Source organism: Quercus suber, unplaced genomic scaffold, assembly GCF_002906115.3.
Source record: "Quercus suber isolate HL8 unplaced genomic scaffold, Cork oak 2.0 scaffold_381, whole genome shotgun sequence".
Taxonomy (NCBI): domain Eukaryota; kingdom Viridiplantae; phylum Streptophyta; class Magnoliopsida; order Fagales; family Fagaceae; genus Quercus; species Quercus suber.
The window spans coordinates 470488-493395 of record NW_027069833.1 but is presented as its reverse complement, the minus strand read 5'-3'; the positions used below and the strand labels follow the sequence as shown (position 1 = coordinate 493395).

The window sequence follows — 22908 nt, the reverse complement described above, 5'->3', positions numbered from 1 at the left end:
CACGATCTCTGACTCCTCATCGATCTGAGGCTCCATACTGCAAAGAGTGCTACTGTGAGATCATACATAGTGGCAGACATACATTATTTGGTGTGAGAGTCATCACAAATCAGGCATTACCACAACACACAACGATTTCACTTGAAGATGTAAAAAATATTTCACTGCATAAAAGATTTGAAATATTACATCCGGATATCAGCTAGGAGCATAGAATCAAACTCCAAAACAAGATTCTATATTTGAACAACCCTAAAAATCAGAGAAAACACAATTTACCTTAACAGTAAAGCATGGTTGTATGCAACGCAAATTCCTTCACTAAAATGACAAATGATCATTTCCTACCTAAAACCTCAATTTTTTTTCTCGAAAACCAAACATGAATCACCAAAACCCAAAAAGATCCAAAATTGAAAAACGAAAAAACGTAGGTAACATCATGAAATTCCAAAATATAAAATTGGAGAAAGACAGAGAGACAGAGGAATCTAAGAAGCAAAAACAACGTGTTGAGTAATGAGAGAGAGTACCTTCGGCACGGTGGCTACGATTTTGTTGACAATGGGCTACGATTGCTTGAGAGTGAGTACCTTCAGCACGGTGGGCTACGATTTTGTTGACAATGGGCTACAATTGCTTAAGAGTGAGTGAGTGAGTGAGTTTGAGAGGGCGAAGTGAAGTTTGAGTGAGTGAGGGTTTGACTGAGTGTGTTTTAATGTGTTTGAACTTTGAGAGTGTTTGAGTGAGTTGTTTGAAAGTGTGTGTTTGTGTTATATGGTGAGCAGATTTCAAGTCTTATAAACTCGATTTCTACGTGGCTCCACGTGGAAAATTTGTCCACGTAAGGGTAGCACAAAAACACTGAAATCGAGCTTTAGAAGCTCGAGTTCTAATATAATCTCGAGTTTTAAAAACTTGAGATGTTAGTTTCATACATTGTTTTTGAACCTGACAACTAACAAAAATGTTAAATATTTAATGGTAAATGGAAAAAAAATAAAATTCCCAAATGCAGTCTCACACCAGCCCCAACTTCTCCTCCGTCTCCACCAACCGTGACGACGATGACGACTCCGAACTCCAATCCATGACTGGAAAGGTCTAAATCTAAGCATACACCACTACTTGGTTGCCGAGAAAATTTTATGAAAAGAAAGAAAAAATGTGAATGATTCGTTTGCTTTGTTTGTTTGTCGCGTTTTCAGTTTTTTTAGGGCATTATGCATCTTTGTTCGGAGCTTATCAAACTAAAGGCAGCGTCGAATGAAGAGTTTCAAAGAAACATCATTTCTAATTATTCAGCCTTTGTTAGGTAACATACTTGAGCCAAATTTGGTTATTCTTCGTTGTTTGATTATGTAGAAACAACAATAAAGAATTCTCAAAGTTTTGGGGTGGATTTAGCATATCATTTCTTATGTATAATTTTAGGATATAGCTAGAGTTATTACAAGTTGGACTGAATATTTCTTAAGACCATTCACGTGTTTTGGTCGCATGACCTATTTAATAGTAATGTGACTTATTTAAATTGTTGGTGAAAACAATATTTTGGTCCCTGCATTTTGGGGTCATTATCAATTTGGTCCCTATTATTTTCAACTTCACTCAATGAGATGACAGTAAGATCCAAATTGACTATGGGTTGAAAATAACAAGGACAAAATGCCAAAACGATATTTCTGCCTTTAATAACTCATGTAATTTAATGCACATGGCTGGTCTTATCAACGGTAATGGGTTGGAAGAAGACTTTGTCTTTATAGGTTACTATAAGCAAATTGGCGTGACTAGTAAGATGTCATGCCACGCTTATCCAGATTTGTTGAATTTGGCTTGCACCATGCGCAATACGTGGGTGCCATACGTTACACTAGGCACCACCACATATGTTTGTTAATATGTAACAAAATTGAGCTAAAAGTTTGTAATAACCATAGCATTAATCATAATTAAATCATATATAAAGTCATTATAGTTACTTGAATATGATGGATTGAGGTGGAGATTTTTAAGCAAGTATTAGTGAGATATGCTATTTACATATTCGAAGAAGTAGAAGGTGTTGAGAATGAACTTGTGGAACTGAAAAACCATGTTTTGACCCCAAAAAAGCTTGTGAAGGAACTAGTAGATGGCATCTATCTAGAATTTTTATCGGAAGATACAATAGAATCGATTATAGAAGAACCTGCTTGCATTGATTCACCTCAGCCAAGTGAGTTAGATGCTCTCATTAATGATGTTTCAGAAACCCTGGATCTTCTCCTATCAGAAAACAAGATAGATGAAGCTCTGGACATTATGGACTTGAAGGATGAAAATTTTCAGAGGCTGAAGTTTGAAGGAAATACTCCATCAGATGTGTTAATGTTATATAACTCTGCAATTTGTGAGAGGAAGGCCATGCTTACACACCACTTGACGCTGGTGGCTGAAAACCCAAGAAGAGCTGCACCAGAACTTTGAATGGCACTAGATGGACTTTGCAGACTTGGTGACAGTCACCTTGCAACTCAATTATTGCTTGAATATTACCATTTACGTATTGCAACTGGAGTCCATGATTTGTGGTGTTCAAAAACGTACTTATATGGGATTTACATTAGGGAGCTTGCGAAATTTGTGTTTTCTATGATTTCTCAAGCCTCAAGGAGCTTCATAATGTTACATGGGGAAGCTTTTCCTCACACTTCAGAACTTATTCAGCGGGCCTGTGAAGAAACCTAAGTATTTGCTGTTTGCTTTAATAAATATGTTAAGTCCATTTCAGAAATAAATGGAAGATTATCCACAGTGGTCGAAGCTGTGTAGTTTGCAATGTTGTTTTGCTCTTTGTTAGAAACTCAGAAATTAGAGTTGTGGCCTCACCTGATCAAGAATATTTGTCCTTGTGTGGAAGAGGTTCTACAAAAACATATAGAACACCATAAGAAAGTTATTGGTATCTTTACAGCAACTGACTCTTGGGTTTTGGGTAGATATCTTGTATCAGGAATAGTAAATGAAGGATTTTCTTCTATGGCTGTTGGGCAACAACCAGAATATTTCTTGCTCACTAGCAGCGGCCGTAAGTTTGTAACACTCTTACAGGTTTGTTTTATTTCTTGTTAGTTTAGCTTGAAAAGTAAAGCCAGGAAAGTACACATTATCCCATGCTTGTGTTTAACTTATAAGTAATATAAATACATAACTTATAAGAGTTTCATTTAATACAATTTCATTCTGTTTTTTGTCAATGCCACAATAGTAATTCTCACCAAGCAATAAAAACTGCCATAGGTTTCAAAGCCCACAACTAATATAGCTATTGTTCTTGGAAAGACCTGTTAAGTAAATTCCTAAACTGTCAGCTATAATAACGGCTTCAAAGCTATTTTCATTGTTTGCAATTTACTAATTTTCATGAATGTAAGAAGCACTTTATACTTCTGTTTTCTCCAATAAGACCTGAAAGGAGTTTCAAATTCAATACGAAAATTATTACATTCAACCAAACAATCACCGTACCTGTTAATTTTTCCTCAAAAAAAAAAAAAAAAAAAACTTAGCTGTTAGTTCGGTTAGTGTGTTTGGATGAGTTTTTTTGGTTTATTATACAAAAGTACAGTTCTACCTTGTAAAATGTGGTGTTTCAAAAAGTTTGATGTTAGGTTCTAAGGTCTTAGGATTTTATGTATTTAGAACTCTAATTTGTAATGTTGGCAAACCATGATCAAAACATTGTATTTAGTCTTATTTAGACTTGCTCAAAGTTGGTTTAATATTGTAAAGTTGGAATCGAGTGGCTGCAGAAGTACTTGGGACTCTCGGCCTGGCTCGATCGATCGAAGAATAGACTCGATCGATCGAAAATCGCACAGGTTGAATTTTCTGCAGAATTTCCAACTCAGCCCTACTTCATTAAACGTTTAGGGTTTTATGTTTTTACCCTAGGTATATAAATAAAACCCTAGCCACGTTTTTGAAGGTTGTCCATATTGTATTGTTGCTCATACATTGCTGTTTTGTGTGAATCTCGTGTGAGATCTTTGAGGAGCTTTCCTTTACACAAAACTTAGGGTTTTCATGGTGGAGATGATTTCAACATCTTGAAGATCATTACTGTTGCAACCATTGGAACTTAAAAGAAAAGCAAGCGGGGAGCTTGTAGCTGATTGAAGAATTCAAGAAAGAAGTAGTCCGTGGATTCGGAGCCTGCGCGTGGTCGTGTCAGGAAGTTCTACTGGTGGGTAGCATTAGGAAGTCGAGCGGGGAGCTTGTAGTCCTTTTGTACGAACTTCAATTCTTTCATAGTGAATTCAGGTTAGCCTTGAGGATCGGTGGGTCAAATCCTCCCCAGGTTTTTACCGTGTGGTTTCCTGGGTGATCATATCTTGTGTTATTTATTTTCCGCTGCTTTATATCTTGATATGATTGTTTGGATTGTTTTAACCTAGAATTGCTTAATTTGACTAAGTAACAACTTGGCTAATTAATCTAGGCTACGCAATCTGTGTGTTTAAGGGGTCTAAAACCGTTCAAGTGGTATCAGAGCAGGTAGCTCTTTTTGTTTGAGATTTTTAATCTCTGAGCTGATCCTTGACCCCTGTTGTCATGGAGCATGGACACTCTCTGTTTGTTCCTCCTCATTTTGATGGGAACAACTATGCCTATTGGAAAGTAAGGATGAAAGCATTCCTGAAATCCATTGATGAAAGGGTTTGGAATTCCGTTGAATACGGATGGGAGAAGCCCGCTACTCCTGTGAGTGAGTGGCAAACTTCTGAAAAAGAAGCAGCAAGCTTCAATAGCAAAGCTATGAATGCTATCTTTAATGCTGTTTCTATGGAGGAATTTAAGAGAATCTCTAATGTTGAGGTTGCTCATACTGCTTGGAAAATCCTCCAAACTGTGCATGAAGGCACAAAGGCAGTTAAGATAAACAAACTGCAGCAATTAACTTCTAGGTTTGAAAACATTAGGATGTCTGATGATGAATCCTTTGATGAATTTTATGCCAAACTGAATGATATTGTTAATTCTGCTTTTAATTTGGGTGAAATCTATGATCAACCTAAGATTGTTAGGAAGATTCTTAGATCTTTAACTGAAGACTTTAGACCCAAAGTGACTGCCATAACTGAAAGCAAGGATGTGGACTCCATCCCTGTTGATGAGCTTGTAGGATCTCTTCAATCCTATGAGTCTGACCTACCTAAAGTGAACAAATCCAAATCAATGGCTCTTAAGTCAGTTGATGATGTTGATGGTGGTGGATTTGATGATGAGCTCTCTGCTACAGAGATTGCCTATCTTGCCAAAAACTTTAAGAACTTTCTTAGGAATACAAATAGAAAGGCAAGAGGTACTTACACTGCTGAACCTAGAAATTTTAGGAAGAATGATCCCACTAAGGTTAACAATTTTGAAAAACCTAGAGAAAATTCTGGTCAATCTTCTAATAACTCTTTGGGTCCTCAGTGTTTTGGCTGTCAAGGGTATGGTCATGTGAAGTCTGAATGTCCTACATTCTTAAGGACTAAGGGTAAAGCTATGGCTGTAACCCTTAGTGATAATGAGGTTTCTGATGATGAGTCCGGTGGTGACGAGGATGGAAACTTCATTGCTTTCACGGCTACTGCTATAGTCAATGAAGGCATATCTGCTGAAGAGAACCCTTCTGATGGGGAACTCTCTGAAGATGCAGATCTTCAAGAGGCCTATAACAAACTTTGCAAAATTGCTGCAAAGGATGCTATGAAAGTTGATCTTGGCCTAAAGAAAATTGATTCTCTTGAGCTTGAAAAGAGAAATTTGCTTGTTAAACTGTTTGATGCAAATGAACTTTTGAATAATGTTAAATCTGAGAATATGCTTTTGCTTGATAAAGTTAGAACTTTGGAACATGATTTATCTGTTGCTAGATCTGCTAGTTCTAAACTTGATCACATGCTGAATGTTCAAAAGTATCCTTCTGATAAAACTGGGTTAGGATATGTTGAAAGCATCTTTGATACTGGACCACATTCCACTACTTTTGTTCCTTCTTCTTCTTCTGGACCTTCTGTGAGTGAGGTTGTGAGTGATACTGTCAAACCACCTGTGAGTGAGGTAGTTAAACCTGTAGAAGTTTCACCACCTAAGAAGACTAGGGTAGACTTAAGAGAATCTAAACCTAAGGAGCCTACCAAATCTAAGGACAAGATGCATGGTAAACCTGCGTGGGTTTGTCATTATTGTGGTAAGTCTGGACATATTCGTCCTAACTGTTACAAGCTTCAAGCTGATAAGAGAGCAAATAAACCAAAAGTGCCTGTGCCTCAAGCACAAGATCCTATGGCATTAATTGGTGAATTGGTAAAGGTGTTAAACCTTTATTCCAATCATGGAGTTGGGAATCACTCAAATGTGAATAAGAACTCCAATGCTCATGGTGCATCTAAAAAGTTTTGGATGCAAAAGACTCGAACTACTTGAGTCTTTCTGACATGGTCCTTGTGCTTCATTGCTCTATTCTTTTGTGACCATTGTTTTTTTTTTTTTTTTGTGTTTTCTTTGTTCTAGGACTTGCATTGCATTACATTCATGCATTTCATTCTAGGATTTATTTGTTTTCCTTTAAATAAAAAAAAAAAAAAAAAAAAAAAAAAAAAAAAGGAAAAGAAGGAAGCAAAATTTATGTTGAACATAATGTTCTTGATTTTTGAAAAACAAGGTTGGTCAATTTATTTACACATAACATGTCTTATGTACCTTGTTTAGCTTGGATGAGCTTACTTTATTGCACTTTACTAGTTTGAGCTTTGTAGTGCATGTTGTGTGGGAAAGATGTTTATGGTGTTTATCACTTTGTCTTAATCTTGAAGTCACATGTTATTTGACTGTCGGACTTGATCCTTTTGAGAAAGGCATAAATAACCATCTCACCACTGTTCACTAGCCAATCATGAACACCTTAGTGCATATCATAAGATTCTGTGCTCGAGAAAGTGTAGCACATGCACAAAAAGAACATAAGGTGTAGCCTCAAAATAAATTAAAACTGGTGTGTACTATTAGGCTTGATGCCAATTCACTTAATTCAAACCGGTGTGTACTATTAGGCTGAATGCCATCTCATGCAAATAAGAGGCAAAAATACAAGAAACTTACATGATTGCAAGCTTTTGTTCTAGGAGATGTGGGAGTTATAGGATGTAACTCTTTAGGTGATAGTCTCTTTTGAATTCTATGTGATGAATTTTGTAGACTTTGTGATTGATTGCTATTCACATATCACCTCACATGTATCTCAAGTTTTTGCTAGTATCACACACGACACAAGTTACTCTTTGTTAAACACTGTACATGCTAGTGTGTGTTTTTGGTCTGACCAACCAAGTTTGAAAATATCTTGAGATTTATGCACAACATATTTGTTGCTTGAGAAAATATAATGGGAGGTTGATTGCAATTTGTTTAAGAATATTGGGTTCAAAATTTTGGGTTTTTGAAAAAGCATTCCATCTCATACTCATGCATTTTGTTTCTTCAATTTAATGCTTTGAGGAGTTATTTTCAAAATTCGGCTTGTGTCTTTCAAAAACTGTGATTTTTCCAAAATTTAGTGAGCCTCTGCCCATTTCGATCGATCCAACCTAATTTTCGATCAATCGAAAAAGTGCTCTCATTTGTCTTAAAATGACTGTGCTTTTCGATCGATCGAATGTATTTTTCGATCGATCGAATATCGTGGAAAAGCTTTTTAAAAGTTCAGTTCTGACTTTTTCAAAGGTGCTATTCAAATTTTTTTCAAACTTTTCTCTCTCTCCGCGTTGGCTAGGCTCCACACCTCAGGATTTTTGTCGTTTTCCTCCGTTGTTTTTGCAAAATCTCTCTTTCCTCAAGCCGGTAAGACTCTTTTGCCCTTCCTTTTGATGTTATTTTCATTATTTCATGCATAAATCCATGCATTTAAGGGTAATTTTCGGACTTTATTCTTTTTGGATTTTCTGTTGATTCAAACCTTATTTTATGAAATTGATCATTGGGTTTTTGTGGGGACACATTATATTAATGATCCTTGGTGGTTAATTTGATCAATTTTGTGTTTTGTGAAAAATTGAAAATTCTAGGGTTTGTTCTTGATCCGAATTGGGGCTTTTGTTAAATTGGGTAGAATTTGATGAAATTGGCTTGTTGTGTTGGTGTAATTAAGCATTATAATCTATGTGCTGTGTTTTGTAATGCTCAATTCATCAATTTGTTGCAAAATTTTCAAGTGGTTTTTCAAATTTTTGGGATTTTTGATAGAAATTCCTTGTTCAAGCCAATTTTGTCCAATTACTCTCAATTAAACTTAATTTGTCACTGCATTTAGATCATGCATCACAACATTTTATTGTTCATGCATCATATAGATTTTTGTTCTATATTATTTATTGTGCTAATTTGCAGTCTGCCCTTGGTTTTGTTTTCTCTTGTTTCTTTGTGTTTTTCTCTTTGTGTCTCTGTCCTTTCCTTAGCACTATGCCTAGGAAAACTAGAGCCCGTAGGAGTGTTCCCTCACCTTCTCCTTCACCCCCTCCATCCTTTGATAGTGAGAGGTTTCCGAGTGAGGAAAACCAAGAGACTTTTGAGAAACTGACCGTTAAGAGAAAGATTTGGGCTGAGCGTTCTGTGCTGTTAGATGAGCTTGATCCTGCCATTAGGGCAAATTTTGAGCGTCGGGGTTGGTTACCCTTGGTGGATGTTTCTGATCCTCCTCCACCTTCTGCCTTGATTAGAGAGTTCTATTCGAACATCTCTATCCGCGTCTATGATTCCAACACTCTAGTTAAGAGTTGGATACGAGGCGTAGAGTACACCATTACTCCTCGGGTAGTGGCTGATGCTCTAGGGGTACCTTTGGTCCAGCATCCTGTCTATCCTTATGATGAGTCTCCCGAGATTAGCGATGTTTTGTCATACGTCACTGGTACTACTGTCCAGTGGGGTTCTGATCCTCGGATCACTTCTGCTGAGCTCTCTGGGTTGCACTATCTGTTCTTTCGGATAGCTTGTCATTCGATCTGGCCTATTTCCCATGTTCACACCATTCCTCTTGAGAGGTGTGTTTTTCTGTACGCTCTTGTTACTGATGCTCCTATTAGTTTTCCCCATCTTTTTCTTCGTTCTTTGAACGAAGTTTATAGGAGTTCATCTACTGCTCATGCTCTTGTTCATCCTATTTTCATTCATAGGATTCTTCTCTTTCTTGGTCTTGATGACTTTCCTTCCTCTGAGCCCGTCCATGTGATAGGACCTTTAGGTGCGTCTTTTCTTAGACAGAGGGCCGCTCATCTTCGAGCTGGTTCTAAACACCCTAGATCTGAGCCCTCTAGTAGTGCACCTCCTCCTTCTTCTTCTGCAGGTATGGCTGGTGAGGATATTCCTATTCCTGTTGGTGATGATGATGCTGCTGCTGATGTTCCTCCACCTCCTTCGGCCGACTTTGATGTTCGTCGTACTTTGGAGACTGTCATGACTGTTCAGCAGGCTCATGGTCAGATTTTGGTGGACTTGCTGGATGAGATGCGTGCTCTCCGAGCTGATCTTGCGCGTCTTCATTCACCCTCACCACCTCCTTTTGATGGCGACTTGTGATTGCCCTTTGGCATTCCGTCACAAAAAGGGGGAGTGGAGTTTTGACTTGTAGTAGAGTTTTTGTAGTTAGGGAGAGATTTTTTTTGTTTTAGAGGAGCTTGTGGAGTTTTAGATTGTATCTATGTGCTTCACTTTGTATATCATTTTTTTTGGGATATTCATGTTAGGGGGAGTAACATTGATTGATATACATGATATTTTTTATTGATTCTTGTTGCTTTATGATTCACTGCGTATTGATTTATATTTATGACTTGTTCATTTTTATATGTCTTTATTTTGTGTTGTGTGGATCTTACAAGAATGTTATACCTGTTGTTTTACTCTTTACTGTCACACATGCGTTTATGCGTTTGTTGAGTATTTCAGGATTATACAGGTTGATTCAACTAAGCTGCTGTCTACACTTGCAACTATGGATAGTAGTTAGGCTGAATTGAATTTTATGAGCATTATCTTTGTAAAGGGCTTTTTATTTGTAAAACTTTGAGCTGTTAATTAGGGTTTTGTCACGGATTGCCAAAGGGGGAGTTTGTTAGGTTCTAAGGTCTTAGGATTTTATGTATTTAGAACTCTAATTTGTAATGTTGGCAAACCATGATCAAAACATTGTATTTAGTCTTATTTAGACTTGCTCAAAGTTGGTTTAATATTGTAAAGTTGGAATCGAGTGGCTGCAGAAGTACTTGGGACTCTCGGCCTGGCTCGATCGATCGAAGAATAGACTCGATCGATCGAAAATCGCACAGGTTGAATTTTCTGCAGAATTTCCAACTCAGCCCTACTTCATTAAACGTTTAGGGTTTTATGTTTTTACCCTAGGTATATAAATAAAACCCTAGCCACGTTTTTGAAGGTTGTCCATATTGTATTGTTGCTCATACATTGCTGTTTTGTGTGAATCTCGTGTGAGATCTTTGAGGAGCTTTCCTTTACACAAAACTTAGGGTTTTCATGGTGGAGATTATTTCAACATCTTGAAGATCATTACTGTTGCAACCATTGGAACTTAAAAGAAAAGCAAGCGGGGAGCTTGTAGCTGATTGAAGAATTCAAGAAAGAAGTAGTCCGTGGATTCGGAGCCTGCGCGTGGTCGTGTCAGGAAGTTCTACTGGTGGGTAGCATTAGGAAGTCGAGCGAGGAGCTTGTAGTCCTTTTGTACGAACTTCAATTCTTTCATAGTGAATTCAGGTTAGCCTTGAGGATCGGTGGGTCAAATCCTCCCCAGGTTTTTACCGTGTGGTTTCCTGGGTGATCATATCTTGTGTATTTATTTTCCGCTGTTTTATATCTTGATATGATTGTTTAGATTGTTTTAACCTAGAATTGCTTAATTTGACTAAGTAACAACTTGGATAATTAATCTAGGCTACGCAATCTGTGTGTTTAAGGGGTCTAAAACCGTTCATTTGACATTCTATTTTAAGATGAAAATAAGCTCATCCAAACAAATGCTAATTAGTTACACAAAGTCAAGGTCATGTTAGTGCTTGACTTTTTCACTGTTAGGATTTGTAATTGTAAAGTGACAATTGTTGTTGAATGGGGAGCCAAATATGACCATTTTGTATGTATATTAAATGAAACATGCTCTTTTTCTTAGTCATATTTGCTTTATAGGTATGACTTTACTCTTGCATATATCCTTTCCTCTCTTCAGGCTATCATAAAGGATGCTTCACCTTTAGTTGCCCTTCAAATGGAAGGTTCAATCCTCAGTGGACTCAAGAACCTTTTTGTGGAATATACTATCATCCTTGAAAGAGTCATCACCTGTGAAAAAATTGCTGCTGAAAAAAATGTTCAAGAATCAATTTGGCAGAGTCACTGCCCCAACAGGTCTCTATTCTAGCGAATCTATCAACACTAGAACAATTCTTCTCTATCATCATTGAAAATATATTTGGGAGCATTAGTCATATCAATTTTGAGCCAGTGAGGAGCCATTTAGTTGGTGTTCAACTGGAGGAACTTGATAGTTGTATATTGTTTATTCAAGCGGCTTCCAGTCAGATCAGAGACTGTTTCTGCCAGAAATTTATACATAGAATGATGTTGCTGGAAACTGGCTCCACAAATACAACAGAAACTTGCAATGATGATGAACATGATCTGATGCCCTCTGTTGCCTTTCAGGTAACCCTTTATTTTTGAAGAACATCTATAAAGATCAGCATAATTTCAAAATTAAAACCTCATGAGTAAAAAAATTTATTGAAAAGGACCTGATCAAAAAGTAGACAGCTGTTACCTGTTTCTTTTGAAGAGACACAATTGCTTCTCTACATAATTGCTACTTATATGGTTTTCAATTTTTGGTGTGATATGATCAGGTACTATTCTTAGAACTGAGGAAATTATAAAAACTTGCTGACGATGGTGTTATTGAAGTTGATTGGTTGATGGAACTTTTGAAGGAACTAATAGAGGCCATATATGTTTGGATATCCAACAATAAAGCAATCTGGGCAACTAGTGAAGAGAATTTTTCTGCCCAACATTCTGACAATTTCAAGAGGGTATATATTTCTCTTTTTGAGCACTGCTTAGAGAATTCATGGCAGATTTATCTTTTTAAGATTTACGTTTATTTTCATTATATACAATTATTATTCCGAAATTTGTTTGCAGTTTTCTGCATACTTGACTCACTTGACTTCCTTTGCCCTCTTTTATCTGCTGATCTGCTTCACCTTCTTGCTTGGATGCTTTGCAAGTTTTGAGCACTTAAACTCACAAATGGCACTTGCTTCTCCCACAAGAATGGGTGGACATTGAGGTTGGGTTCAAAATCAATGGGGTGCATGTGTAACTTGCCAATATAAAAAAAATATATATATTTTTTGGATGCACAGAATTTCATGTCCATTAAAGAGTTTCTTCTCCTGAGTATGTGTGATAACAATATCAATCCTTCCCTCACCATTTAAAACCTTTTTCACAGTGATATCCTGGTTGGAGCATCAGGATTTGCTTCTCTTATTAATTGTTCTACCCAATTCTACACCATGAGCTTCTACAACTATAGGTGTTCACCCTTGTATTCTTAAAACATAAATTAAACTCTTTCCTCTTTTTAATTCCTACACCCTTGCATTAAACCCTATTTTAAAATTTTTGATGTATGATTAATATCTATGATACTGATACTTAAACGTAAGATTTAATTTAAAATTTTGAAGTGGCCAGGGATACCTTTCTAGACATATTTAATACCATGTGTCTTCAATAATCTTTTCAGTGTAAGTCAAAATTTATACTGCACAATGAATATGGAGGGAAATGTTGTTTGAACCTTTTAGGTGAATTTGTAGAACCTCCCTGCTCCCTTGGAGTACAGTTTCTCAGAGGTGAGAGACTTTATTTAGAACATTACTCCATTAGCTTCAGTTAAATTAAAGTTTGACATCAACTCCTTTTTTCATTTCCTAGTTTCAATATAGTATGACTTAGTTTCATGTTGGAGGCAATCTTGTCACTGTACTTTTGAACTTACATGGCTAAACACTAAATGGCTCCCCATGTCTGTCCCTTCCCAATTTTTTGGTTGGCTTGCACGTGAAATTAGCTGGAGACCCTGAGTTTTCTTCGGCCTTATGATGATGTGACGAGGGTTTTTAATCCATAAGGAAATTTATACTAATCTTTTGCCATGATACCAATTCATCCACTAAAATTATTTCAATAATGTTGTTGTTCCTAGAACAGTTTGTTTTGGACATGCATTTTCTGGAGGAAATCGCGATGCGTGGAGGATATTTCTCCAACAATACCTTGGTTCTTGTAACTTACATGAGATCAGCCTTTGCCTCAGCTGGACTGAATCCTGATAGGTAGGTGCTGATGCAGTTTGATACTTTACAGTACTTTGTTGAATAATGAAAAGGACCTCATGAGTTGATTTTATTGTCTCTTTTCCTTTTACTGTGTAGTTAAAGTCTAATATAATATTTTCAGCCATGACTGCATATGCTTGAACATTCATGCACAGTGCACGCACAAATATTACATTCATCATGCGAGTATATATTATATAGGCTTCCGTTCTGCATTAAGTTATTTGATTTTTAATTTGATTAAGCTCCAACATTTAGGAACATTTCCATCTTATGACAAAAACCCCTGTAGCCACTTGTAAATTTATTCAAGATTTCTGTAAGCCAACAAACACTGAGCACACAGCTGCACCATATACGGTAATAAACTAGCATTCATGCTGCAATATGAGGTCAGGAAACCATTGGGCTTTATAGACAACTAGAAACTACACCTTTAAAATGATTTTCATTAACTGCTGCCTACTTTGTTATTTCAGCAAGCCAAATTAAGTCTCTAATAAAAGATGGAGTCTTATTTCTTCTTAGCAGAGATGTCAATGAAGATGGATGGGCTATAAACGTTGTTAGCTAAGCAATAACAAAACTCCTAGAGATCGAAAAAAGAATTATGCCTCCAAACAACAATTCTATTGGTATTCGTGAAGAGAAACTACTTGAAAACCAATCTGACAATGGAAGTAACTCTCTTCAGGATGATGCTAGGTGTTATTTGAAAATTTTTATGGAAGTTTCTGTTAAAGCAGAAAAAATGATATTGAATACAGAATATAGCCCTTTTGGAGGGTTCTTGTGATCTTCGTGAAGAGGAGGATGGTTCTTTTTACGGGAGTGCTATAAATTCAACAGACAGTTCTGTAGAAATTGAAGATAATGTCTCCAGAAAACTGGCTAATGCAGTACATGTCGGACCCCAGATCATTGAGAAAACTGATTTACCAGCCACATTATCTTTGGATATTGATGGAAAATATTATAAGGCAGGGGCCTTCATTGAGGAGGAGAGTAGTCATCAAGTTAATGTGGCTGAGTCTGTAAGTAACAGGCTAGAAGATGGTGGACGCTTGGGTGTTTCAGGGACTGTGGTTGCTAATGCAGCTAATGCAGAAGACTCTGATGAACATGAAAAAGAGGGCATAAATCAGACTGATTCTGTTCTTACAAATGATTGCGACAATGTTCATATTAATGCAGTCAATACTCTCTTCAAGGATAAGGAAATTAACGTAAGAGAAATTGAATGCAAGAATGGAGAAACTGAAGGGCATGTTGGGATGGATGATGGTAATGTCAAGCAATAAGTAGAGCAATTCTGATAAATTCAGCATGGACGTTGGGTTGATAAGGACTCCAGCTGAAGTTCTTAATGTTCCATGATTTTAGCCTTTAGGAGGGACAGGTGAGATGATTTGTTGGTGGTAAGGCAGTTAAGAAGATTTTGGATTTAAAAATCTACCTTTGAGAAATTTGAGTTAATAAAAGGGTGGTGCAGCAAGTTGCCGGATTTTCTTGCCTCAAATATGTTGCATAAATGAGATTGGTGGAACCCAAAATTAAAGTTGCTTTTCTGTAACAATAATTTATTTGGTGAGCGAGACTTGACTAGTCAGGTTTTGCAGACTAGCTTTTATCAAACCTAACAAACATTTCAGAATCTTCATTATCTGATATGAATTTTGAAATTGCGCCATATGCATATAGCAAATGTACTTTCCTAAAGAAAACATATATACTTCTTTTCTTTTATTAGCTAAATTACTATTTCAGTTCCTAAACAATACTAGTTTCTAAAATTTTGAAACTAGTTTAATCTTACCCAAATCTCCATTTGCTAAGGAAGAAGAAGATTAAGATGATTTTGAGGAAGAAAAAAAGGTATATCTGAAGAGAGGAACGCTAAAACACTACTCTTTATAACACAAAGGAATATAAATGCAGTTAAATATCTGAGCCAAAAATTAATTTACAAAAGAAATCCATAATAATAAAAACCTCTAAATTTTCAATCTTCATTCAATTTCATCAATAGTTGAAAAATTCGAGAGATGGGGATGTTAAACTGCAATTTAAAGGCTTGATTCCTTCTTGATTTGTTTTCATAGAACAGCTGACCATCTCTATTCTCTGATGACAGAAAAAGATCCCAAGTTTGTCAGCACTACAGTGGGAGAGAAAAGTGAGAGAGAGAGCACAGGGACTCTTTGTGGCTCTAGACACAGAATGTGAGAACTGACCAAAATATAAGATCCCTTTGCATCAAAGCATGAGTATGAAGCAGTAAATTTTGAATCAGTAAGCAGAGTAGGTAGTGCCTCATCCGGGTACATGACAAAGTTGAAATAATAGTACTCCAATTTGTACACAATAACGTATGAGAAAGAGAGGCCAAATATTCAACACATTTTTAATAGTATCCCCATGCAATGCTCAAGGTAATTAATAAAAATGTATAAAATTTGACAGAAAAAGAGAAACCGCTTAATTTAAGTGAACCGTGGGATCTCACTGTCTAATGTGAAAAATAGACGTGTCCTTCAGAGAAATCATGGATGCAGTTGAAGTTGACAGATAAAGAAAAATTGAAAAAAGAGGTGGGCATCTATTGCTTTATCAGCAATGAAGAAGCATTATTTTGAGTCACTCAGAAATTAGCACAAATCAAAATTAATCCTATACATTTTCCAAAACCAAAAACAAAAACCAACGCATGCCAACACAGTTTTATGCGATATACGACCAAACTATTTCAAGTAACCTAAACATAGTGCAGAATTTGTTTGTGAAATTCTTCTTTTTCTCCCCTGCTTTTCGTACACCCCAGTCATTCAAAGAGGATGGGATATTTCAGTAAAAATATGACAAATGCAGTTGCCTGGCACTGTGCACCTGAGTCCTGACTGAAGAGCCTTCTATTCAATTGCCAAAAATTGTGCTAGAAAAGAGACTGATGCAAATGAAGCACATTCAAACGCATGTATAAAATTGGCAATATATCCATGGATAAATACAAAACATTACCGATGATACTCATATTCAAAACAGACCTCATAATCCATATATTCTCCAATCCTGTAACTTCACATACACTCGATCCTTCTAAGCATGTTCGCATAGGTATAACTGGAAAATGCTACAAAAAGCTTGCGGAACCTGCAGAAATAAACATGGTTCATTGGTACATTTATCTAGAAATATGTCTAATTAAAAAGATCATAAGTCCTGGATGTTTTATGATTGATGAAGATATCAGCTTGACAATCAAAAGCAAGGCAGTACATTTGAGAAAGGAAACAAATAAACAGAGATGACTTTGGTTGAAAACATCTCATGACAAAAAAGGTTTCCTTCTTCTGGTGAAAATACAAGAATAAATACATACCAAACCCACTGGCTTGAGTGTTGTGCCATTGCGAGGAAGCTCTTCTGGGGATGCTCATTTAGCAAGCAATGCATCACTTCACCTGAGTGCTGCATGGCATCTAAAATGGAAAACCAGATATCAACTGGACCAATATACTTGCGTAATATGTTGGTACTGACCTGAGAACAATGAAAAAAAACCACATGTATGATATTTTGAGCAAGAAGCCCCAAAGAAGAGTAACATGTCACTTTCGGTCAAACAAAAGAAGCGTATAAAGTCTTCATCTACAAATTTGCTCAGCAGACTCATTAGTAATTCTGTATCAAATTGAAAAAATTTTAAACCAACCCATCATTTTGTCTATGAAAAGTTAATAAGGACACAATCATATAAAACTATGGATGCATTCTAATATTTGAATAGAACAATAATTATAATCATCAAAAGCAAGGTATTTAGAACTGTGCTATATCATTATGAATTTTTCAACAACATAAATTGGCAATGTTAATCAAGATGCATCAAACGTTATAATAAAAATAGAACTTTTTTTACTGGTATAAATAAACTAAAACTGAAGAAAAGAAAACGTACAAGTTCCCAAGCCTCAATATTTCCCTGTGGAGTATCGCGCAAGAGCTTGCTGCTTACAAACATAAATAAAGAAATAAATAAATTAATCTCAAAACATATTGTATTTTTGTCATAATAACATAATCATCAAAGCAGCCATACTGTAAATGGTAATTTGCTAATATTCAGTAACTAGCTGAATTCATCTAATGTGGATACATAATTCACCTTCGCCTCATGCCAATGACATTTATTGAAAATATCCCCTCATTCTGATAGACGTACTGATTCAAGACCCAGGGAGGGTGTGTGTAAATTACCAATCCCAACCTCATGCTGTAATCATGGTGCAAAATTTTTAGGAAGATTCTTCTCATCAACATAAAACCTTCGCTATTGATCCAGAAAACTGTGGTTGGTTTGGTTGCTTGGACTCTCAGACTCAATTATACCTCACAGCCCTTACAGATTTACATTACCAGGTTGTATCATTTGATTGTGTGGGCTTCAACCAATTTTTGTACAATTTGAGCCAGATAAGATGCATTCCAAATGCCAAATTCTAGTTTAAACTGATCAATTTTCAGCACTCACACTACAGTAAAGAAATTCCATTGCCTTTATTTTTGTAATGACTAGGGTTCAGAACCAGAAGTGATAGTTGGTAAAATACTGCTGCAGACAGGCCTGCCGCCTGAGAATTGGAGCAAGAACCACTCTCATGCTCTCAAGCAGCAAGCAGTTGAGCAGGGTGAGCTACCTTGCTTTCCGCAAGAGATTGGGACAGAGGTTCCATTGACAGATAGAACCAGAAAGTGCAATATTTAGGAATACTAAGTGAATATAAATGCTTGACTCAGTTTAATACAACTATAACAAGAACATGTAAGTAATCGACTGACTAGATAATAAATAGTAGATGTTATTGCAAGCATATAAAGCACAATAAATCCAGCTTAGCAAAAATTTATAACAGCTTCTTCTACATTTTACAACTCTGCTATTAAATCCACAATACAATTTAGACAACTATGTCCAGATATGCATGACTAAAATGGGTAGTGAAACAGACCTGCATAAAAGGTATTTTAGGTGCTAGTGCTTGTCAACAATACTAATAGCTATTAAGTTATATGCCAGATGAATGTAAGGCTAAACATCTTACAGTTATGAAAAGTAGATTTTTATTTATTTATTTTTTTTATAAATTATAAAAAGTGGACAAATGTAAATAAATAAATAAATCAAAATTCAACTTACCGTACTCCATAATGCACATCACGATGATTACAATGACCTGAAACACCATATCTATCGAAAGTAATAATCTGCAAAATGCCCACTTGAAAAATGAGATCTTAGAGGAGATACCACAAATTTGTGATACAAAACAGAGCCTTTCAAGTTTGTAGCATCGCCCTGAAAAGCCAAGGACTTCAGAACCCCAACACATAAAAATTAACAATCCCAGAAACCACAATAGAACTGAAGAAAGGAACTCATCCAAAACAAATAAATAAATAAGAAATGATGAAATGATAATGTTTATCACTACTAGGAAAAACGATCTCACCAAGTCAATGCCATGACTATTAATTTCCCCTTCAATAATTTTAGCCAATAAAGTATGGTTCCAAACCCTGCCAAAACCATCCTAAAAATTACACCTTGTCAAATTGTAGCTGCTGCCTCAAATAGCATTTCAAACAATACAAATATATATACGTTCTTCCATAAACTTATTGGAGTAGAACCTGCAACTCAGGATGGTCCAGAGTCTTCACTTGTTGATGTGGAACCTGCATGTAAAATTTCACATGTTATAGTTATACAATCAAAATCAATTGCAGCAAGAAATTCTGACTACCAACATTCTTTTTGTTTTGATGTTAGTTGGTTTTTTGCTATTCAGTATCCCCAAGACCAAATGTTCAAAGAATGGTCGAGAGAGAAGGTGAAAATCTTTTACTAGAGTTACAAGAAAAGAATTATGAAGTTATCTGTTATGTAGGCCCTCAACATGAATTATTGGAATGGCAGGGTAAGTTGGCACTAGAAAATAACTTGAACATTAGGCTGACAGGCATGTATAGAGAAGCTTGGGTTTTAGTTGGAAACTTCGTACTAATATTTGTTGTCTTGAATTGGCATTCTAAGTAAATTTCAAATGGTAGCTAGCAACTCACCTTGAGAATTGCACAAGCTTGATAGAGCTCTTCTTCTCTTATATTCCCTTTGCCATCTGCATCACCTACAAAATAAATGAAAATAAGTAAAAGAGATATATCCAGGATAGGATACACTGAAAACATCAGTAGAGATGATTCGATGGTGCCCCATGTCAATTGTCTGTAGAAATTATACATGAAACAGTAGTTATAGAGGCTTTACAATTACACCTATTGTTTCGGTAATTTGTAGAACAAATCAACAAAACTAAATACCCACATGACAGAGAAAACTAGAATAAAACCAAAACATGGAATTAACAAGAAAGGGAAATTACTGAAGGGAGACTCTAATTCCACTCAAGCAATAGATTTAGCTAGATTAGTCTAAGACATTGTGGGAAAGCAGGAAGGCATTTCCATGCATAAATTGCAATTCAAACAGCATCCATGGTATAATTTACAATCAAGATTGACAGGGTACACTGCAAACAGCCTGTAGTTAGGATATAAAATCATCAAGGCTCAAAAAAGTTCCTTTTATAAAGGACATCTTGAACACTAAAGAAGAAATGTTTGAAATAAGAAGGTTGTCTTATCAGCTACAGACAAGAATACTTCAATACCAACGAAAAGGGAGTCTGTAAGTTTCAAGCTACTATTTCATCCGCCATGCAAATGCCACGATTTTGAAATAGTGAAATTTTTTTTTTTTTTTTTAAATCTATACAGAGATGGCTGGTGAATTCAAATACCCAAAATAAAGTAGTTACACAAGCACGTGTACCTTGATCTAAAAGACCAATATGAACAAATCTTGTATTGATGAAAGAGTATTACCGATTGATAAGCACAATATGTGCAGATTATGCCCTCTAGAAGTAATGTAGCTTATTGTTGGAGAAAAGAACCTGCAGAAATGTTGTAAAATGTTTCAATGCAACGTAAAATCACATAAACAAGGACAATTCATCAATTCAAACGGCAAAAAACAAAAATTGCAGTATATTAAGTGACTTGGACAACAAAAAGGCAAAATTTGTCAGTCAAAATTTAAAAATAAATAAATAAAATACCCAACACTTGATCTTTCAAGTAAATGAAATATGTGAAGAAATCAAGCAATCATTACAAATAGCAGTAACATCATCGTTTGTATTTAATTGAAAGCATACATTAGAGCATTTGCAGCAGTGTAGCTATATTGCTATATTGCTATATTTTAGCTACACTGTTGCAAAAATGATGCTCCAGCAGTGGAGCTAAATCTAAAAATTTTGAGCTCCACTGCTACAGTGCACATCTAAAAATAGATGTGCACTGTTCATGAGGAGAAAAAAAAATTATTATTTTAATCACCCAGTAGATTAAAATAATGCCTCTCATTCACTCTCTCTCTCTCATCTCTGAACATCACTCTCTCTCTCTCTCACTCCGGCCTCTCACTCCCTCTCTCCGGCCTCTCACTCTGTCAACTCCGATCACCGAAGCTGCCGCTCTGTCACTCCAATCTCTCACTCTCTCAACTCCGATCACCTAAGCCGCCGCTCTCTCACTCCGATCTCTCACTCTCTCAACTCTGATCACCCAAGCCGCCGATCCACCCCTTCTGCCGACCCAGCTCGCCGACGTGATCGGTGCTTGCTTGTCGTGGGTTTTTTTTTTTTTTTTTTTTTTCCTGCTGTGGACTGGTGGTGGTGGTGGTGGTGGTGGTGTTGGTGGTGGTTGTGGTTGTGGCCGTGGCTAAGGAAAAAGATTGGAGATTTTGGTTTTTTTATTTTTTTCTTTTCTGCTGTGGACTGTTGGTGGTGGTGCTGGTAGTGTTGGTGGTGGTTATGGCTGCGGAAAAAGATTGGAGATTTAGTTTTTGTTTATTTTAATTATTTTTACTAATTCCTACTGTGGACCGGTGGTGGTAGTGGTGGTGGTGGTGGTGGTGGTGGTGGTGGCTGTGGCCGATGGTAGAGGTATTTGTGGTTGGTTTTTTTGGGTATTGGGATATATTATTTTATTGTAGTGGTTATATTATTTTATTGTGTTAAAAGCTAAAATAAATCAACTGCTGTAGCATGTATATAGATAAAATAGATAAAGTAAGTTTTTGTGGTGCTAAATAGCTAAAATTATAGATCCACCGCTGTAGATGCACTTAATACAACAATATAGCAACGCATTTATTAAAACAAAAACAAAAACCCAAAAAAATAAAATAAAAAAATAAAAAATAAAGATCAATCATTAGAGCAGAATTGGAGTTAAAAAATCAAGAGTTGAAGAAAGTTTACATAGACTCATCATCTGGGTGAGCAACAACCAGCAAGACATTCCTTTTCTGAAAAGCCCCACCTAGTTTTCATGACAGAAAAAGCGCATTAACACATAGACTTACTAACCAATCAATATATAGAAAAGGGAAATCAAGCAAATAATGATTGTGTGAATAACCCACCAGTAGTCAAGAATGAGTTCCGGGAAGGTGAGCTTGATGTATAGAGAATTTTACAGAGAGATGCTACCCAGAGCACTACCAGAGAAGCAACAATCAATACCCATGCCATTTTATTCCCCTCAAAAATTTTCCAAGCGCAACGTTAATTGGACCTTGTGATCAAATTCAAAGAAATAATAATTTCTTCAACTTTCTTATCGGTGGGGACTTTTGTGAAACACCTCATGGGCACTGAGGAAACTCCTTTCAACACAAACTACAACAACCAAATCCAATCACAAGTCATTTTGCAGCGCTTACAAAATCATTTTCTAAGTTGTAGCTAAAAAAAAAAAAAAATCTATATAAACAAAATTCAAAATATTCGAAAACCCATTACAGAGAACCTACCGTTGAGATGTCTTTGCTATACGGTGGCCTATATCCGCGGTAACAGAGGTATATGTAACGAACGGCGGTTGATCCACAAACGGAGATACCGGCGGCGAATACCACGAACGGCGGCCAACCCACGATGCAGCAGCCTCTCTCTCTACTCAGTTTCTCTTTGGTGGAATCTAGTTTTTCTCTCTCTACTGCACGTGCGTCTCACATGATTATGCCGTTAGTCACTTAAACAGCAGGCAAAACAGTGCCTCTATTTGGCACGTGTGAAGTTGTAGCGGTCACTAGCTGTCCAAACCCGACCGAAGTCTAACAACCCGGCCAAACCACCCGACACCGACCTGATTTTGGCCTGAACCGAAGGTCCAGTCAATCGGCGGCAAATTTCCATTTTCAAGAATCGACACTGACAAGTCGAGTGGCAAGTTTACTTCTCTAAAACCCGAGCAACCCAAACCCGACTGAACCCATATAAAAAATCCGACCAAATCTGCAAAAATAAGCCAGATCCGGCGAGATCTCGAC

General features: G+C 36.5%; 1 protein-coding gene and 1 pseudogene across 4 annotated transcripts; one reads left to right on the top strand and one right to left on the bottom strand.

Annotated features, from left to right (window-relative positions):
- The first annotated feature begins 1012 nt into the window (after positions 1 to 1012).
- On the top strand, positions 1013 to 15056 carry LOC112007368 (exocyst complex component EXO84A-like; annotated as a pseudogene).
- Positions 15057 to 15329: 273 nt separating this feature from the next.
- On the bottom strand, positions 15330 to 22583 carry LOC112007384 (uncharacterized). 4 transcript variants are annotated; one of them, XM_065760775.1, is made up of 12 exons: positions 22390 to 22583; positions 22000 to 22255; positions 21836 to 21896; positions 20391 to 20461; positions 19569 to 19633; positions 19137 to 19181; positions 18956 to 19036; positions 18643 to 18710; positions 17404 to 17455; positions 16825 to 16985; positions 16490 to 16595; positions 15330 to 15569 (listed from the first exon to the last, which is right to left on the bottom strand). In XM_065760775.1, exons 2-11 carry the CDS (start codon positions 22106 to 22108, stop codon positions 16523 to 16525), a joined length of 786 nt encoding a protein of 261 aa, XP_065616847.1. In that variant the 5' UTR covers positions 22109 to 22255; positions 22390 to 22583; the 3' UTR covers positions 15330 to 15569; positions 16490 to 16522. The 4 variants fall into 4 exon arrangements, with proteins under 4 accessions (XP_065616847.1, XP_023895491.1, XP_023895490.1 ...); XM_024039723.2 differs by lacking the exon at positions 15330 to 15569 and adding an exon at positions 16025 to 16389; XM_024039722.2 differs by lacking the exon at positions 15330 to 15569 and having other exon boundaries at positions 16025 to 16595.
- Positions 22584 to 22908: the final 325 nt, after the last annotated feature.